Here is a 17,006-nt window from a genome sequence, read left to right on the forward strand (position 1 = left end):
ACCCTTTCACGAACATAAATCCAGCGTCTACCATGAAATAAAATTGTAAGGCTTACAATGAAGCTCTTTGCACATCAAGAACACAGCAGATGCACAGCCACAAAATAATCCTGCAAAGCTGATTATAAATACATTACAAATATTCAAATAAAAATACAAACCATACATCGTCTAAAAACCCCATTAAAAACCATCGAAGCAACCACCCCTGAAGAACAGAGGTTTTAAAAACAAAAAAAACCAACCACAATTACTCCCAGAGACTGGTTCAATCCACACCCTGAAGAAACTGAAAGAATATAGGGGTAGATTTTCAAAGGGAGATGTGCGTAACCCCCGAAAAGCTGCCCCTGCGCGCGCCGAGCCTATCTTGCATAGGCAAACCCCGGGGCGCCCCCGGGGGCGTTCCCGAGTCCTCCGGCACTGCGGCCGTGCTGGAGGTTTGTGCGCCGGCAGGCGTAACGTTTGAAACAAAGGTAGGCAGGGGGATTTAGTTAGGGCTGGGGAGCGGTTGAAAAGTTCCCTCCGAGGCCGCTCCGATTTCGGAGCGGCCTCGGAGGGAATGGAGGCAGCCTGCGCGGCTCGGCGCACGCAAGTTGCACAATTGTGCACCCCCTTGCGCGCGCCGACCCTGGATTTTATAACCTGCGCGCGGCATGTTATAATCACCTTGACGTCCAAAGAATACAACAGCACCCCCCAGTGGTAATCAAATGAATGCGCTTTTTTTTACATTAATTTCTTATTCAAGTATAAACGCAGAAAAACGTCACAGAACGAACACCTGAAATATCTTTTTTTTTTTCATTAAAAATGTCCCAGTCTCCCCCTCCCTTCAGCCTCACTCTCAACCCCCTCCTCTCCTACCCAGCCCTGAGGCATCACCATAGCTGTCCTACCCCGCTGCCCGTCACCCATATACCACCCCAAGTATCCCAAAATATAATTAGCTCTTCTTTTTGTAGGAAATTTGGAGAGAGTTTCAATGCCTCAGTGCTGCTTAAGTTCTCCATGTACTCCGAGTGCTCTTCGAAATCTGCTTCTTAACGGCTGTCATGAAGAGGGGCGTCCACCACCGGGAGGGGTCAACAGATGGAACCTCCAGCGTGACACAACGCATTTATTTTACTTAAAATATTTGTAATCCGCCCACAGTGATAAAAAAAACATGCAAAGCTGAATACAACGCTAAAATTTACATTTAACATAGACACTTTCTTATCATGCTCTGCTTACCGCTCATCAAATCCGCATGCTATCTTCCAGTTACAATATTATTAACTGCTTCTTGAAAACCAAAGCTTTCGCTTTCTTCCGAAACAACTCATAGTCAGTCAGTGCTCTAAGATTTTTTTGGCAATTTATTCCAGATTACTGGTCCAGCTGTTGAAAGAGCCCGGTGTTGTGTTTCTTATAGACGAGCAGCCGTTATACCTGGGACCTCCAAGCGATCCTGTTCAACCAGTCTCAGGAAACGAGGGGGGGAACAGGTGGCTTAAAACAATCTGGGAGCATCCTCACATATCAACCCGACTCAGGCCCATGTTTCACCTCTCCCATGAGGCTGCCGCAGGGGAACCAGAGGCGGTGACCATCACACAAAGAATCCAAGGTGGTAACAACCCCCATAATACCACGTTATCTAAACACCTCCCGCACTTACCATCTGCAAACCCCAAGGACCTACACAGTAACGCTGTAAAGCGTCTGAAACCAACCACAAAAAAAAAAGGAAATACCCGGGGGAGAGGAGGCAAGATGGCGGCATGAACGTGCCACGGACCGGCTGGCGGCTTCAAATGTTCGTTTGAAAGGTTTCCTACCAGATCATGTCTCCAGAAAGGAAAGGCTTAACCCTCGGGGCCTTCTTTGGACTCCAGACAGTGCTCTATCTCCGGGTTCGTGGTTCCTGTGACACTGGAGGGGGGGGCTAGCAGAGGAGAGGCAGCCTTGGCTTGGGAAGAGGTTTCCCCTCAGACCCCCTTGACGTTCGTCCACCGCCGACTCAGTGTGACCTTACCCAGGGGGGCTGCAGCGTCACCGAGAGCTCCGCATCAAGGAGAGCCTCCAGGTTAGAAGCGGCCAACGCCGGTTTGCTATCTGAAGGGGACATTGCCAACAGTCCAACTGCGGCCTTGCTCGGGTCATCTGAAAGGCTAAGTGGTGAGGCTCAATCTTCCTTGCATTTCTCTGCAGCAATTTTGATTCCTTCAAAGCCTCGGGTGGTCACATTGCATGCATTATGGGATCCTGTGGCATCTATTGGTATGGCTTGTATTAACTGCTCTGCTAAGGTTCATGCTGCTTCTACTCTCCTAGCTACTCATATTTCCACTTGTGAAAGCACGCAAACGCGACCCCAGGAGAGATTTTCCATGCTGTTTTCCAACCTGTTCGTTGTTAGAAAATTAGCCAAACTGCTGAACAAAACAAACCTCCTTTACTCCAAAAATTACACAAGGCTAAGCTTAACACTTTGCATCAGGAAACACACAGGCAATTGGAGAAACAACAGGCAATAAGAAAAACATTAGTTACGAAAGCAGATTTGACATCCAGCACTTATCAAATGACCCTTAATTTCTGCTGGTCTCACCTCTCTTTAGGACAGACTTACTTCTGAACGCACGTAAGCTCTACTTTTTTAAGCCCTGGAGTAGGAAATGAGCCAGATTCTTACCAGGGAACAGGCAGTAGCTTACGTTCTTGGGCTGGTTGGGGGAGGCACCTCCCTTCACCGCTCTCCAGCACAGAGGCAGCGAGGACAGTCACGGCCACCAAAGCAACAGACTGTTCAACTCTCAAGTCTCTTAGACTTTCTCTCTGCAAGTCACCTTGGCCCGGGGGCAGAGCAGGGGTGGAAAGCCACAGCCCGGGTCACCACCTTCTCCTCAGATGGGTAACGATGGCTGACCAAGAGAGCTGTTAGCTGGCCCCTTGAAAAGGGCCCACCTATGCATAATTCAGCAGCTCACGCATAGTCAGGTGAGTGCATAATTAAGGCTTTTAATTAGCAGAGCTTCCTGGGCTATTTACCAATTTCTTTGTTTGTCCTCTGGAGTTCAAGGAGCGGTCAGTTCTGAGGAATGACAGTTGTTCCCATTTGACAGAGCTCTGATAAGCTCTGATCCCAGACAGACACTTAGGACCATAAAGAGCGGCCCTGATATTACTGCAGCACCGATTCCCACACATCTGTGCTGATGTTTCTTTTGGCTCCATTTTGGTGCCAGCTCGGCTAGCAAGGCTAATAAATTCTTCAGCTTGGTTACACAACACTACAGAGTTTTTCCTTTGGGCTGCCCATGGCAGAACAGGCCATGTCTATTTTTCCCTGCATTTTGCTGCGCATAGCACAACTAGGCCAACGTCCATGTTTACTGACGTCAGGGGGTCCCATCTTAGCTGCTTGTCTTTGTTAGCAAGAACTGGGAGATTTCCTACAGAGCAAGACACTGCCTCAATGAAAACAGTGCAAGGAGCACTGTACTCTCCACACGAAGGTGGGATTTGTGGGAAATAGACTATGTCCCCTGAATTTAAGGTTTCTTAATTTTCCTAGGGCGACTGGTGAACCCCCTAGAGGAACATTAACGCATTATTTTAATTAATTTAATTTAATTAATTATTATAATTAACATAATTCCTCAAAATCCTCCAAGAAACCTACGCTCTAATAACTCAGGTTACCTAAACATTCCCCCTATCAAAGATGCGCATCTGAGAACCACAAGAGAGAGAGCCTTTTCAATTGCCTCACCTAATCTTTGGAACACCCTACCTAAATTCCTGAGAACCCAACACGACCTAAAAACTTTCAAAAAAGATCTAAAAACATTAATGTTCCGCAAAGTCTACACTGACCCTCAAACATCTGATCATCCCAACTCTCAACTGAACTCGCATCTATAAACCTCTTGCCACCTGCTCTCCACCCTGAACCTCCATCCAACCTATTAATGCTGTCTGGACTTGATTTGTTTTATATCTGAAAATGTTCACATTGTTTTACTGTTACACAACTGCTAAGAAAACATATAATGTTCACATAGTTTTACCGTTGCTCAACTGCTAAGATAAATACATAATCTGTAAACCGTTATGATGGCTCTACCGAATGACGGTATACAAAACTCAATAAATAAATAAATAAATTATTTCTTTGAAGATTTCTCCAGAGACTGTTCCTGCCTTGAATAAAGTCTGGGGTTTTTTTTGGGGGGGGGGGTTTTGCCTTCTGGGCGTAGGCAGATGCAAGCAGAGACCTTAGATCTTACTGCTTTCCTAGAATCTTCTAATTTTCAAACTTTTGAAAGATCTACTTTACTGGTATCCTTTTTTTTGTTTCAGAATCCAACCTCAGTTTTGTTATGAAAAGCTTTTTCCAGAATAGAAGTGTTTCACTTATGGGCTCTGGAGTTCCGATCTTTCCTGATCTCTCTTGAGCCACTCCAGAGAGAAGAAAGGGCTTTCTGGGTTTTTCGCATTAGGATCACTTTTTATATTAAGACGCCCTTGTAAACGTTATGTTAAATTGCATGGTGATAGCTTTATTTTTTTTTTTTTTGCCCCAGAGCGATTGCGTCTGTTAACTCAAGGAAAGCTACCATGACCTCAGGTCCATTAGCGGAGTCAGTTAATTAGAACGACTAGGTTCAACAGTTACAGGAATTGTATCACGTTAAAACTGTTTTCTTTTTTTATTTTAAATTCCTTATTTCTCCTCTGTTCCCCCCCCCCCCCCCATTGTTTCTTCTTGTTTTGTGGACTAAATGATAAGATAGACTTGATTTTTCTTCTATTGTTTCTTCGACAACTTATTATTCCCTTGTTTCTGTGCAAAGTTTATTCTTTGTTAAACTGCAAAATTTAATAAATATAAAAAGTAAAAAGAGAAAAACACAACACATTAACAACACTAACTAAAGACAGAAACTGATAAAAACAAAAAAACAAAACAAAAAAGCCCTACCAAAAAATCAAAACCTGTCGCAGCACTCATTGATCCTGTTGCCCTTCCATTTAGCAGTTCCCTGTTTTATCTTTGTGCATGGGAAGCTGGTCAGACGGCTTCCACCCCATTCTCTTGCCTGCTTAATACCCCCTTCATAATAATAATAATAATAATAATAAAACATTTATTTCTCACACTCTTCACAGTTTGAGGCCAGTTATGAGAAGATAATTATGAAAAGTCAGGGTGAAATTCTGGGAGTATATACATAACAGTTTAATATACTGCATGGCTTAAAGTTCAATTTCTACCCATAGCAGATGAAATGGCTTGATCCTCATTTGGGGGGGGGGGTCTGTGTGCTGCTGTTTCTGTATCATTTTCTTATTTATTTATTTCATAGCATTTCTTAGCCACCCCTCAAAAAAAAAAGTTCAAGGCGGGGAATAAAAAACATACATAATCATAAAAGAAAACAATCATCAATTAAAACAACCTAAAAACTGATAATAAACAGGCCTGCTGTAATTTATGGTTATCCTGTATGAGCTTGGCTGTGTGTTTTGTCTGTTAAATAAAGAGTTTCAAAAAAATTAAAACAAAATTCCATCATAAGCACAAGCATCTCAATAAAATAAAATATCACAGTACACTAAAACTATCCTTAAAAATCTACAGGGATCTCAAATGACTATAAATAAATGTGTTTGCTTGCAAACCATCTGAGTACAAAGGAATGATCCACAGTTGTCCCCAGTGCTCGAAAATGCCTGGTTATATAAATTTGATTTTAGTTGCTTGTGGAATGTCTGGATATAAGAAGTCGTCCACAGCTGTCCTGTACAGTACTACAGAGAGAGGGCCTAGAGTGCTTCCCCACCCTGTGTCACTTTTTCCAATAAGTCAATCTGTAATAGCTTCTTCCACATATGCTGTAGCCATGTGACTGATCCCAATACCATCAGTCCCAAGTTCTACCTCCTACCCTTTGGGTTCCCACCACTACTGCAGATGCTTTTCCTTCCTGCTGCTCTCAGTCACCTGCTCTGTGTAGCAACCCCCACGTCCAGCTTCCACCATCACTTCTACACATGGTCCTTACTGCCGCCAGTCTCTCCTGCCCGCTACTTTTGGCACAGTGACTTACATTAACAAAGCCACATGTTTTTGGCTGAAGTGGTTGAGGCCACAGAGGCTGACAACAGCGGCAAGTAAAGCAGGGAGGAAGTAAAGCTGGAGAAGAAAATGAGAAGAATGCTAAACTGCAGGAGGGGAGAGTGAGCAGGCACCAAAAAAAGGAAAGGAAGAATATTAATGAGGGAGACTGGAGTGAGATGAAAGGGAAAAGATTGTGGGATAGGCCCATAAATATTTATTAGCCAGATAAATAAGGGATGCAGAAGACAAAATCTATTCCTTACAGCGATCAACATAAACAGACTTTCGTACTGGGATTTGCCAGATACCTCCAGGTGACCTGGACTGGCCCCTGTTGAAAACTGGATGCTGGACTCCACGAATCATTGTTTTGACCCAGCCTGGCATTTCTTATGTTCTTCTCTTACAGAGAGGAGAGAAAGTAGGGGGGTAATCTCCTACCTGAGCAGAAGCTCCTGCAGGCATTTTCCTCTCTGCTTTAACTATCTCTGTCTCTTGCTGTTATGAGGGAGGGGGAGAGTAAAGCTGAGAATCAGAGCTGTAGATGAGTCTTTTGTTCCCCGGACCCTGAATCTGACTTTGGGCAGCTGCAAATATGCAGTCTAGCTCCCGGCGCAGACCGATGACATTGCACAGCAGGAGGTAGGGGGGGGGGGGGAGACAGCCCTATCCTGAGGGCTCAGACTGATGACCTCACACAGGAGGGAACGTTTACACGGAGGACGCAGACTGAGTCCATTTAGGGAGTTTGTCACGGAATTTAGCGACTTTTTCAGCCGGTTGGCGATTTTTTTTTTTTTAGAAAAGTGAACGCCTTGCATTTTTTTTTTAAACTTTAGGGACAAACCTGGCGCCCTTTTCACATTTTTAAAGTTTCCACCCGGGGTCCTTTTCACTGCACAGGGACTGGCAGCAGACCCCGCCCCCTTGGGGACTTCCTGATGACGTCCCATTGCCATCGACCAATCCTGTGCGGGGGGAGGGGCGACGTTTCTCTGCCCTATAGAGGCTTCCGGGTGAGGGGCGAGGCCTCGTGAGTTCAGAGAGCGACACCTGGACGCAGGGGGGTGGGGTGGCCGATGCCCTGGCACCCTTTCAACTAGCCCAGGGCCGGAAGGGAGCACTCACTGAGTGAGTGCACGAGCAGCAGCGGTGCCTGTGGGATATGGATATGACCGCCCCTGCCACTTTGCGCCAAGCTTTGGGCAATCCGAATTTAAATTTCCGGGCTCTACTGCTGTCGCCAGAAAGCAGCGCCATTCTAAATACTTTTCACCCACTCTAAAGATGTTTTCAGAGTGAATCCAGTGATTTTCTTTACATTGCAGTTGGCGATGACATCACGGAGGATGCAGCAGGTGTGATGTGGGTGGAAGCTCCCTTTTCTCACAGCTCACAAAGAGACGATCTTCATAGAACAGGGGGTTCCCAACCATGTTTTGGAGTGTGGATCCCTTTTTATCCTTCAAACTTTGCTGCCCGCCCCCCCCACTCATGTTTTTCTCTTTAGTTACAGTTACAGTATATGCCATAGATGGAAAAGTTATTAATATAATAACAAATAAGTAATGAGATGCACACCAGAATTATTCAGAACCATTTTTTTAAAAGAAAGCCTCCTTGTCTTCTGCCCTGCTCCCTCTCATCCATGGACCCGTGTTGAATACAGTGCCCTCTTCTTGGCCCCTTCCTGAGAGCCTTCCCTTCTTCCCCGTGTCCCCTTCTCTGTACCTGTCCTTCCATTGCTACCCTCTCTCCATTTCTCCTGCCCTCGGCCCCTCTGCCCCATGTCCTCTCCCTCCTGACTTCCACTTGCCCCCACCTCCCCTCTCCCTCTCTCCTGCTCCTTAACCCCCAATCTCTTCCTCCTGCTCTGCTTTTCACCCAGGTCCCCGTCCTGCGTGCCTTCACTCCTGCCCCACCTCCCCTCACCCATGGCCCCCTTGTCGAGTGCTGGCCCCTTCCCGAGTGCTGTCTGTCCTCTGTATCCCCATCCCCTCCCACCTACCTCTTCCACCCATAGCCCCTTCACCCCTGTCCACTGCCACTTCCCTCCTGCCCTTTTCCCCATTCCCCTTCCTCTCCCTGTCTTCTCTCCTGCCCTGTCCCATGACTAGATTTTCACCTCATAGTTTCCTTCCCCCACATTGTCCTAAAAGAAAAGTAAATAATTTACCCTGGTAAGCACAGCACTGGAGGAGAAGGGCAGATACTGGCTGCCTCCCCCCAGCTCCCCTCCCCTGACCCAGCAGTTTTCCAACCTTTGTGACTGTGGTTAAATTTCCTCGCACTCTCTGTTTACTCTGTGTCTTATTTTCATTTTCTCTATTAAAAGTGATGTACCATCTTCCTCATTTCTTTACCATATTAAATAATTTTTATTATCTACCTTATAAATGACCGACGTCGGTCTTAGCCAGCGTAAAAAAAAACCAACATGGCGGCGTCGGGTGGCAGCGGCGATGGTAGCGTCGGGTGGCAGCGGCGGCGGCGGCAACGAACGACGACGAGGAGCAGCGACGGCCAGTAGCGAGGGCCTCCTCAGGATTGTTGTTCCTGGTCTGTGAGGAGCAGGCATGTGTCACCACGGCACAGCAGGCCGCGATCTGTAAAGACATAGCGGAGACATCAAAGGACTGTTTGAGGATGGATTCCAGACGACTGTCTTGGGCATCCTTGAGTGCTGCTCCTCCCTCCACCGGGATAGTAGTGCGCTTCGAGACTGCACAGACCATGGCATCCACTTTTGGACATGCCAGGAGATCTTTGGCAGCAGGATTCAGAGGGTACATGGCTGCCAGGGCACGCCCCCCTTTGAACGTGGTCTCCAGGGCATCCCATTCCAAGTCAATTAGCTGCTGGACGGCTTGTAACAGTGGGAAATGACGGGAGGTCTGACGGAGTCCCTCTAGGAGGGGATTCATCTTAGGGTCCCCCAAGGCACTTGTGCCCGGGATAGTGAGCTCTTTCAAGCTGTGTGTGACAAGGTCTAGGAGCTTGTCCTTGGTGAAGAAACGCCTCATGGTTTGGTGGGGTTCAGTCCCTGAGGGGAGTTCCCCTTCCTCCAGGGGTTCTGAATCGCCATCTGAGTTATCCGTGTCCCCAAGGATGGGGCTCCTGGGAGGTGGAGGCACTTCTCTGGGCATAGAGGGTCCTGTTATCGGAGGCCCCTGCTGCATGTGGACGAAGGTATGCAGACCTTTGAAGAATTCCACCCAGGAGATGGATGCTGGGTCTAAATTAAGAGGCGCTGTGTCTCTGGGGAGCCCTGTTTGAGGGAGGCTCTCGCTGGGGGATGCGAGGTCCGGAGTACTGTTCGAGAAACTGGATCCCGGCATCGGCTGGGGAGGGCCATGGGCTGAATCCCCCAGGGCCTCCTCGCACTCTAGACACAGAGTCGCGGCCTCTTCGTGCTGAGCAGCTCTTATGTGGCAGGCTGGGCAAAGGCCCTGAGCCTTGAGCTTCTTCTCCGGTGGTGCCATGGCTTGTGCGCATAAAATACAGGGCCTGGGTGGCTTAGTTATGTGCTCCGGTGCGTTGAAGTTGTGTGCGTAGGTTTGGTACGCGCTCAGGGAGACGCGCGCACTATTGTGCGCACAGTCCAAATTTATGCGCCCGGCATAGTAAGCGTGTGGCTATGCGCGTCGCTTGTGCGCATGGCACTTGGGCGTGCGACGATGTGCGCACAAGATATTTGTGCGCACGGCTCGCCTCTGTGCACACGGGTCAGGACGGGAGACAGGGCTGCAAACAGGTCAAGATGGTGGTGGCGACTACCTCGGAGGGTGTCCACGTGGGAGGACCCTTGGATCTGACCGGGGCCTGGCCCTGCTAGGGCTGATCAACCCGGTAGCACTGGCACCAGCCGGCGACCTGTGCGACTCTTCGAGCTTCAGAGACTGGAGACTTTTAAAACGTTTTTTACTTTACCTGGTCTCGGCGCTTCCCGGTCTCGTTCCGGGAGGTCTCCGGCTGCGGGGGAAGAGGGTAAATACCTTCACCGCCACGCTCGAGGTTGCACCCGCTGCCTCTCTGCCTCACCCAATGTGGGGGGGGCTAGGTCCCCGCCGAGGGTCGGCCGCCGGGCCGAGGCTCACCTCCGAGGGACCATGGAAATCACCTCGGGAATTCTCAACTGGGGGAGGGACCCAAGGGACCCTCAGGAGTGTGGGGCTGGTCTGTAGAGGTAAGATTTCTTCTTGATTTGGTAAATTACTCCAACGCTGGGCGAGCGTGCGTAGAGTCCCAAACTGCTATGGAGATGGAGAATACTGAAGAGCTGCACTTCCTGCAGGGGTATATGTACTGACGTCAGATTGAAATCTGATCCATCTCCAACTGCTATCAGGAGTGCACTATACCCATTGGTCCTGAGTCCATCTGCTACACGCTAGGAAATAATTTTTGCTGCAAAATATTTTATCTGATTTATATCTGTAATATCAATGGATAGCTCCTTAACAGGGATTATGGTCCCATGAATGTAATTTATCTCGCTCCTAACTATGGGTGTTATATTTACTATCGGTAATCTTTCCCTCTCCAGGATCCCTCTCCCTCTCCATGTAAACCAGCAGCTCGACTGCCAGCTCCCCGGTCTCCTGTTTTCTTTCTGTCCTCATCTTGCTTGCTCCCACTTCCCCCCAAAATGCACCTCATCCCCCAGGGACACTCAGTTACCGCCCCCTCCCCTCCTCTGGCTGCTGTGGAACCTCTGTGGTCCTTACTTGTTTGGATGCCCTGTTCTTCTCCTTCTCGCTCTTCTTCCTGGCTTGCTTTGCTTTAGTCTTTGTTATCTTTACTGTGGTGTTCTTTAATCATCGGCCAGAGTCACCCCACCAGTTGCCTTCCCCATCCCTTCTGGCTGCTTGGGCAACCCTATACCAGTGGCCCTTATTTGTTTGGGTGCCTCTCTCCTCTTCTTCCTGGCCTGTTTTGTTCTGGTCTTTGGCGCCTTTACGTTGGGCTCTTTTCTCCTTTCTGCCACATTTTCCTTCTTTTTCAGCTTCACCCTTCAATGGTTTCAAGAGGTTGTCCCTAAAGTCTTCATGAGGTCCATGTTCAGTCACAGTCCAGAGAGTGCAGCTGCACTACTGAATCTAGCCGTGTGGGATAGCTGAGTAACGTCCTTAGGCTGGAGGCAGGAACCACGCCGACTCTAGCTTCTCTGCTTAACAAATAAACTTTATTTACATTGATCAGCACTGAATGCTAGTGGACTGCCTACCTTCCAGCGGTGTTCTCACACCAGAGCTGTATTCAGGAGCTCCTCCTCCTAGAGACGCGGGGGATCTCCTGATCCTAGCTAGGCTCTGCTTGGTGTCCTGCCCACAGAGCTCTCTGTCCCTGTATGGGATTGAAGGTGGTTAAAGAAGGGGAGTAGGACTATTTCTTCACAAGTCGGCTATTATAAAGTTGGCCGCTTAACTATAGCTGCCAACTTTAGGACAGGTCTTTGGCGCAACCAGAATTATCCAGCTAACTCTGAATATCGTATTTGGCCAGCTAACTCAACTCCGCTCAGTTATGCCCCTGGAACACCCCTAAATTAGTAAGCTAAATTCTAGCTGGCTATCTTATTAGATGACTAGAATTTAGCTGGATAAGTGCCCAAATATTCATTTTAGCTGGCTAAATGCTTTTGAATGTGGACCCCTGTGTGTTATGACCTGGCCAAATAACGATCTAAGATTGTTATCCATTGCCTTTTGCAACTTTGCCTTTCATATAATTGCTCTTGCTTACATTTTTATGGCAGGCTCTCTATGTGTACCCTTAGATGTAAAAATGGAGTTTCTGGCATACAAATATCAGTACATCATCTCCTTTCTGTCTTCAAAGGTCCACTTGGTAGTAGATAATCCTCCTAATTTTTTCATCAGCTTCTATGGTTTCTCGGCTGCTGCCGTGGGTCCATGAACAGCATCACCATGGCCTACAGCTGCACCAGGGATTTCATATTTGCCTTATCGCTACAACTTCATTAGTTAAAGATATTTTGTCACAGGGTCATCACGTGAAGGAACTTAGAAAGACTTGGTGAGAAACACTTACTCTATTTATTCTTTTTTTCATTTAATGTTTTATTGTTTTGTGTGTCAATGATACATAAACGCAAAGTGCACACAGGCACAAAATTCTCAGAACTGCTAACAGGATTGTATCCAAACATTTGTATCTGACAGAGTGTTCCCCCCCTCCCTAGACCCCTCTGGATGTCCTATTCCAATTAGAAGTATAAATGTCTGAATTTTCCATATTTTCCCAAAATGACATCTAGTTTGATACATAATAAGCCTGAAACAGTGAGCAGGATTACCCTTCACCCATTGTTCATAGGATTTCCATAACTTCTGGAAATGTTCCTGTCGAATGGCAGTCAACTTATTCAAATAATAGACACTAGACATTTTCTTCCGGAATCTGTGGGCAGCTGATTTGTTTCCTTGCAGGAAATGAGCTCTGGAGGGCTCCACTTACTCTATTTAATTCTCTTTTGTATGGATACTTTCATGCCTTTTCAGTTCTGATTTCCAAATGAAGCTTTTATTACACTCGCTGCATTTAAATGGTTTCTCTCCTGTGTGAATCCTTTCATGCATTTTCAGTTTAAGTTTTGATCTGAAGCTTTTATCACACTCACTGCATGTAAATGGTTTCTCTCCTCTATGTATCCTTTCATGCATTTTCAGGTTTGATTTCCTGTTGAAGCTTTTATGACACTCAGCACATGAAAATGGTTTCTCTCCGGTGTGAATCCTTTCGTGCCTTTTCAGTTCTGATTTCCAACTGAAGCTTTTATCACATTCAGTGCATGTAAATGGTTTCTCTCCTGTGTGAATAATTTCATGCCTTTTCAGTTCTGATTTCCAAATGAAGCTTTTATCACACACAGTACATGTAAATGGTTTGTCTCCAGTGTGGATACTTTCATGCCTTTTTAATTCCGATTTCCAAACAAAGCTTTTATCACATTCATTGCATATAAATGGTTTCACTCCTGTATGGATCCTTTCATGTATTTTCAGGTTGGATTTAAAACTGAAGCTTTTATCACACTGATTGCATGTAAATGGTTTCGCTCCAGTGTGGATCCTTTCATGCATTTCCATATTGAATTTAATATGGAAGCTTTTATCACACTTAGAGCATGCAAATGGTTTTTCTCCTGTGTGGATCCTTTCATGCCTTTCCAGATTACGTTTAAAACTGAAGCTTTTATCACACTCGGAGCATGTGAATTGTTTCTCTCCTGCGTGGTTCCTTTCATGGCCTTTCAATTCTGATTTCAAACGGAACCTCTTATCACATGCACTGCACATAAATTGTTTCTCTCCAGTGTGGATCCTTTCATGTCTTTCCAGACTACGTTTAAAGAGGAAGCTTTTATCACACTCAGTGCATGTAAATGGTTTCTCTCCTGAGTGGATCCTTTCGTGTCTTTTCAGTTCTGATTTCGAATGGAAGCTTTTATCACAAAAAGTGCATGAAAATGGTTTCTCTCCTGTATGAATCATTTCATGCCTTTTCAAATCTGATTTTCTACTAAAGCTCTTCTCACACTCAATGCATCTAAATGGTTTCTCTCCTGTGTGGATTCTTTTATGACTTTTCAGTTCTGATTTCCAACTGAAGCTTTTATCACATTCAATGCATGTAAATGGTTTCTCTCCTGTGTGGATCCTTTCATGCAGTTTCAGTTTCGATTTACAAATAAAGCCTTTATCACACTTTGCACATGTAAATGGTTTCTCTCCTGTGTGGATCCTTTCATGTCTTTTCAGCTCTGATTTCCAAGTAAAGCATTTATCACATGCAGTGCATCTAAATGGTTTCTCTCCTCTAAGGATTCCTTTATGACTTTTCAGTTCTGATATTTTGTAGAAACTTTTATCACACTCAGTACTTGTTAAGGAATTTTCTTCCTTGTGGTTCATTTGGTGTTTTTTCAGATAAGATTTCTGCCCAATGCTTTTATCACATTCTATATATGTGAAAGGTTTCTCCCCCACATGTATTCTTGTATGCATTTTCAGTTCGGCTTTCCCAATGAAACGTTTATCACAATCAGTGCAAGTGAAAGGTTTGTCTGCTGTGTGCATCCTTTGATGCCTTTTCATTTTTGATTTCCAATTGAAGATGTTATAATCAGTACCTATAAATTGCTTTTCTCCTGATTGGATCTTCTGGGGCACTGTCAGTTGTAATGGGTAAATTAAGCTTTTATTACATTCACAACTTGGAAATGCTTTCTCTTCTGTATGAAACTTCTGGTGAACATTTAATATTTCTTTACTTGCACATTCACTGCATGAAAGGGGTCTCAACCCAGTATATTCTCTCAGATGTTGTGTACTTTGCTCACAGGGAGTCACATTCTCAGTGGAGTCTCCTGTCAGGTTTCTCAGCTTTTCCTCTGCCTTGCACTGATTCCAGCAGTTTTCCTCCCAGTCACAACATGGGCAGGTATCCGCTCCATCTTCCTCTGATAGAGTTTTAGTCATTTCCAGATGTTTAGTGGGTTCCTCAGGATGCGTCTCCTTGTGTCTTCTCTTGGACTCATCGATGTCTGGATAAGAAAATAAAGGACAGACATTACTTGATGACAACGGTCAGGGTTTTCCAGCATTAACCACCTCAGAGGGAACAGGGGTGTAAAGCAGCTGATTCACCTCCTTTCTGCAGCATTCTCGGATGAACTACAGCACCTCGCTGGGTCTCATAGGAGGATGAAGGTGAGGACTGAACATCTCAACACCGTCAGGTGCATACAATTCTCAGAATGTTGTTTTATGTAACTCCCACATAAAAACCACTTTGTAAATTAGCAAATGCTATTTAAATAGCCCTGTGATGTCCAGCACTCAGTTCAAATTATTAATGAAGGTCTTTATAAACAGCTACTGTTAATCATGCAAATGCAGTCTTTGGTTCTCTATAATCATTGACCTCACCTGAAAGTCCTTACCAAAAATGGACAACAGTGAGCACATCTTAATTTTAAATTACTTTTTTGGGGCATTTTTGTCATATTTACCATTAAATAAAAGTGTATATCAAAGCTGGGACGTCTTGCTGTCTCCCTCCATGAAACATTCCCCAAGTGATATTCTACATTCCAGTACCAGAACCCGATGCGGACCCCTAAAGCAGATCATTTTCCAAACATGAATCTACGTCAGGCTCTGAGAGCAGAATGAGGAATATCACTTGGGGACTGCTTCACTGAAGGAGACAGCCAGAAGTCAAGGCTATGATAAGCACTTGTAATTACAAATATAATCAAACATTCCAGAAAAAGAAATTTAAAATGGATTAAGAACAGGAGTGACGCTCTTTCTGTGAAACTAACGCTAGAAGACGGGATCAGCTGCAGCTTCTGGAAAGCCAATAAAAGACTACATTTAAGTTGTTTTTTTTTCCCTATTTCAATTTTAACCAATGCTGTAACATTAAGTGCTACAAACGGAGGGCCCTGTTTACTAAGCATATTTCTTGTAGACACAAAATGGGAGAAAGCCTTTAGTAAATAGGCCCCTTAGACTGTGGACAGGGAAATGCCAAAAGTACCTGAATGAAATGCCTTGAGCTACCCTTGTGCCCGCGTACCACAATTAAGTTCCACCCTGTTTCCTATGTTCTTTTTATACAATGTAATAATTTCTTGAGTTGCTTACTGTTAAAATGTATTTATATTAGTTGTTGAAATACTTCCGTTACAATATAATAATAAGACACCTTAGTCTTACTATTCTCCGCGTTAACATGTAAATCGATGTGATATACCCCAATGAATGTCGATATATAAAAGCAAATAAATAAGTAAATAAATGAAAAGAAATCTAAATCTGAAAGAAATATTGTACCCTGCTTTCTATTTCTCTATAAATAAAGTTTGTTCTATATAGAACAGGACAGAGTTGATCCCTGACCCCTGCAGAGTCCCAGGGCAGGAGTAACAGGAAGCAGAAGCCGCTGTAAGCAGGGACTGGACATTATCCCTGAGCTCAATCACTGCCGTGATGCGTCTGTCCTCGCGCTGGGGAAGTGCAGGGAAATGAAGGCCGTCATGGATTCACCGAGGAAGGGAAAGATCAGACAGAGCTGGGCCGAACCCTTCAGAGCATAAAAACAGAGCAAACACTCACGCACCCCCAGGGACATGCGGTGAGCTCTGAAATCAACGAGACCAGGAGAGGAGAAGGATCTGACTGATGTTCCCCAGAAGCCCCTAAAAGAGAGAGACTACAAACCAGCAGAGAGCAGCAGGTGACAGGAAAGGCTTAAAAGGACTCTGTAAGCCCAAATCCCACAGGGAAAAAGACCCAGACCCTTTGTATTGCACGGAGAGATAAATGTGTTGTTCTTTATGAAACGAGGAAAGAGTTATTCCAGGAGATTTAGTCACGCATCCTGCCACTGGGGTGTCTTGTCTGAGGATAAGTGATGCAGTGCATTGGAGTAAAAGTTATCAAGGCGAGGATGAGGACTGTGAATGTGGCCTGTCCCAAGCCTGGATCTGAACTCAGCTCCCAAGAGCCTCAGGATGACCTTGGGAACAGAGATAACAGTAGTGGAGGTGTAGAAACAGCACAGGCATAAGAAAGAGAAAAATGTGAATAAATCTCTGATCTTAGCTGCTGGTACTCATAGGCAGGAAATTACAGAGCACCTGGGAGTGGAGTCGGATCCTCAAGGTTTGGGGGCCATCGACCTGCGGGAGGGTCCGGTCACTGGGATCAGAAGGCTCTGGTGGTGACGGCTGCCTGGATTACACTTTGTCCCCTTCTTCTGTCTTTTCAGGAGAGTGAAAAAGGAGACAGTTGAAGAGTTTGGGAAGCTGCAATATTTGTAGTTTTTGGAGGGTGCTGGTTTTTTCTTGGTTTTTGAGTTT

At 45.6% G+C, this 17,006-nt stretch overlaps 3 protein-coding genes and 1 long non-coding RNA gene across 5 annotated transcripts in view; 1 reads left to right on the forward strand and 3 right to left on the reverse strand.

Moving 5' to 3' along the window:
* LOC115085879 (gastrula zinc finger protein XlCGF57.1-like) overlaps positions 1–6,730 on the reverse strand; it is a 33,361-nt gene extending 26,631 nt beyond the window's left edge. The window contains exon 1 of the mRNA XM_029592414.1: positions 6,554–6,730. Within this exon, the coding sequence (XP_029448274.1) occupies positions 6,554–6,577 (24 nt within the window). The 5' untranslated portion in view covers positions 6,578–6,730. The remainder of the gene's footprint in view (positions 1–6,553) is intronic.
* The window catches only part of LOC115085852 (oocyte zinc finger protein XlCOF6-like), a 393,254-nt gene that overhangs the window by 183,318 nt on the left and 192,930 nt on the right, over positions 1–17,006 (forward strand). The window lies entirely within an intron of this gene.
* Positions 1–17,006, reverse strand: part of LOC115085891 — a 318,986-nt gene that overhangs the window by 48,671 nt on the left and 253,309 nt on the right. The gene's annotated exons all lie outside the window — the stretch shown is intronic.
* LOC115085865 (oocyte zinc finger protein XlCOF6-like) overlaps positions 12,178–17,006 on the reverse strand; it is a 51,637-nt gene continuing 46,808 nt past the window's right edge. For both annotated transcript variants that reach the window (XM_029592386.1, XM_029592385.1), the window contains one exon: positions 12,178–14,681. In XM_029592386.1, coding sequence (XP_029448246.1) covers positions 12,598–14,681 — 2,084 coding nt within the window. In that variant the 3' untranslated portion in view covers positions 12,178–12,597. The remainder of the gene's footprint in view (positions 14,682–17,006) is intronic.

The sequence above is a fragment of the Rhinatrema bivittatum genome, chromosome 2, assembly GCF_901001135.1.
Source record: "Rhinatrema bivittatum chromosome 2, aRhiBiv1.1, whole genome shotgun sequence".
NCBI lineage: Eukaryota > Metazoa > Chordata > Amphibia > Gymnophiona > Rhinatrematidae > Rhinatrema > Rhinatrema bivittatum.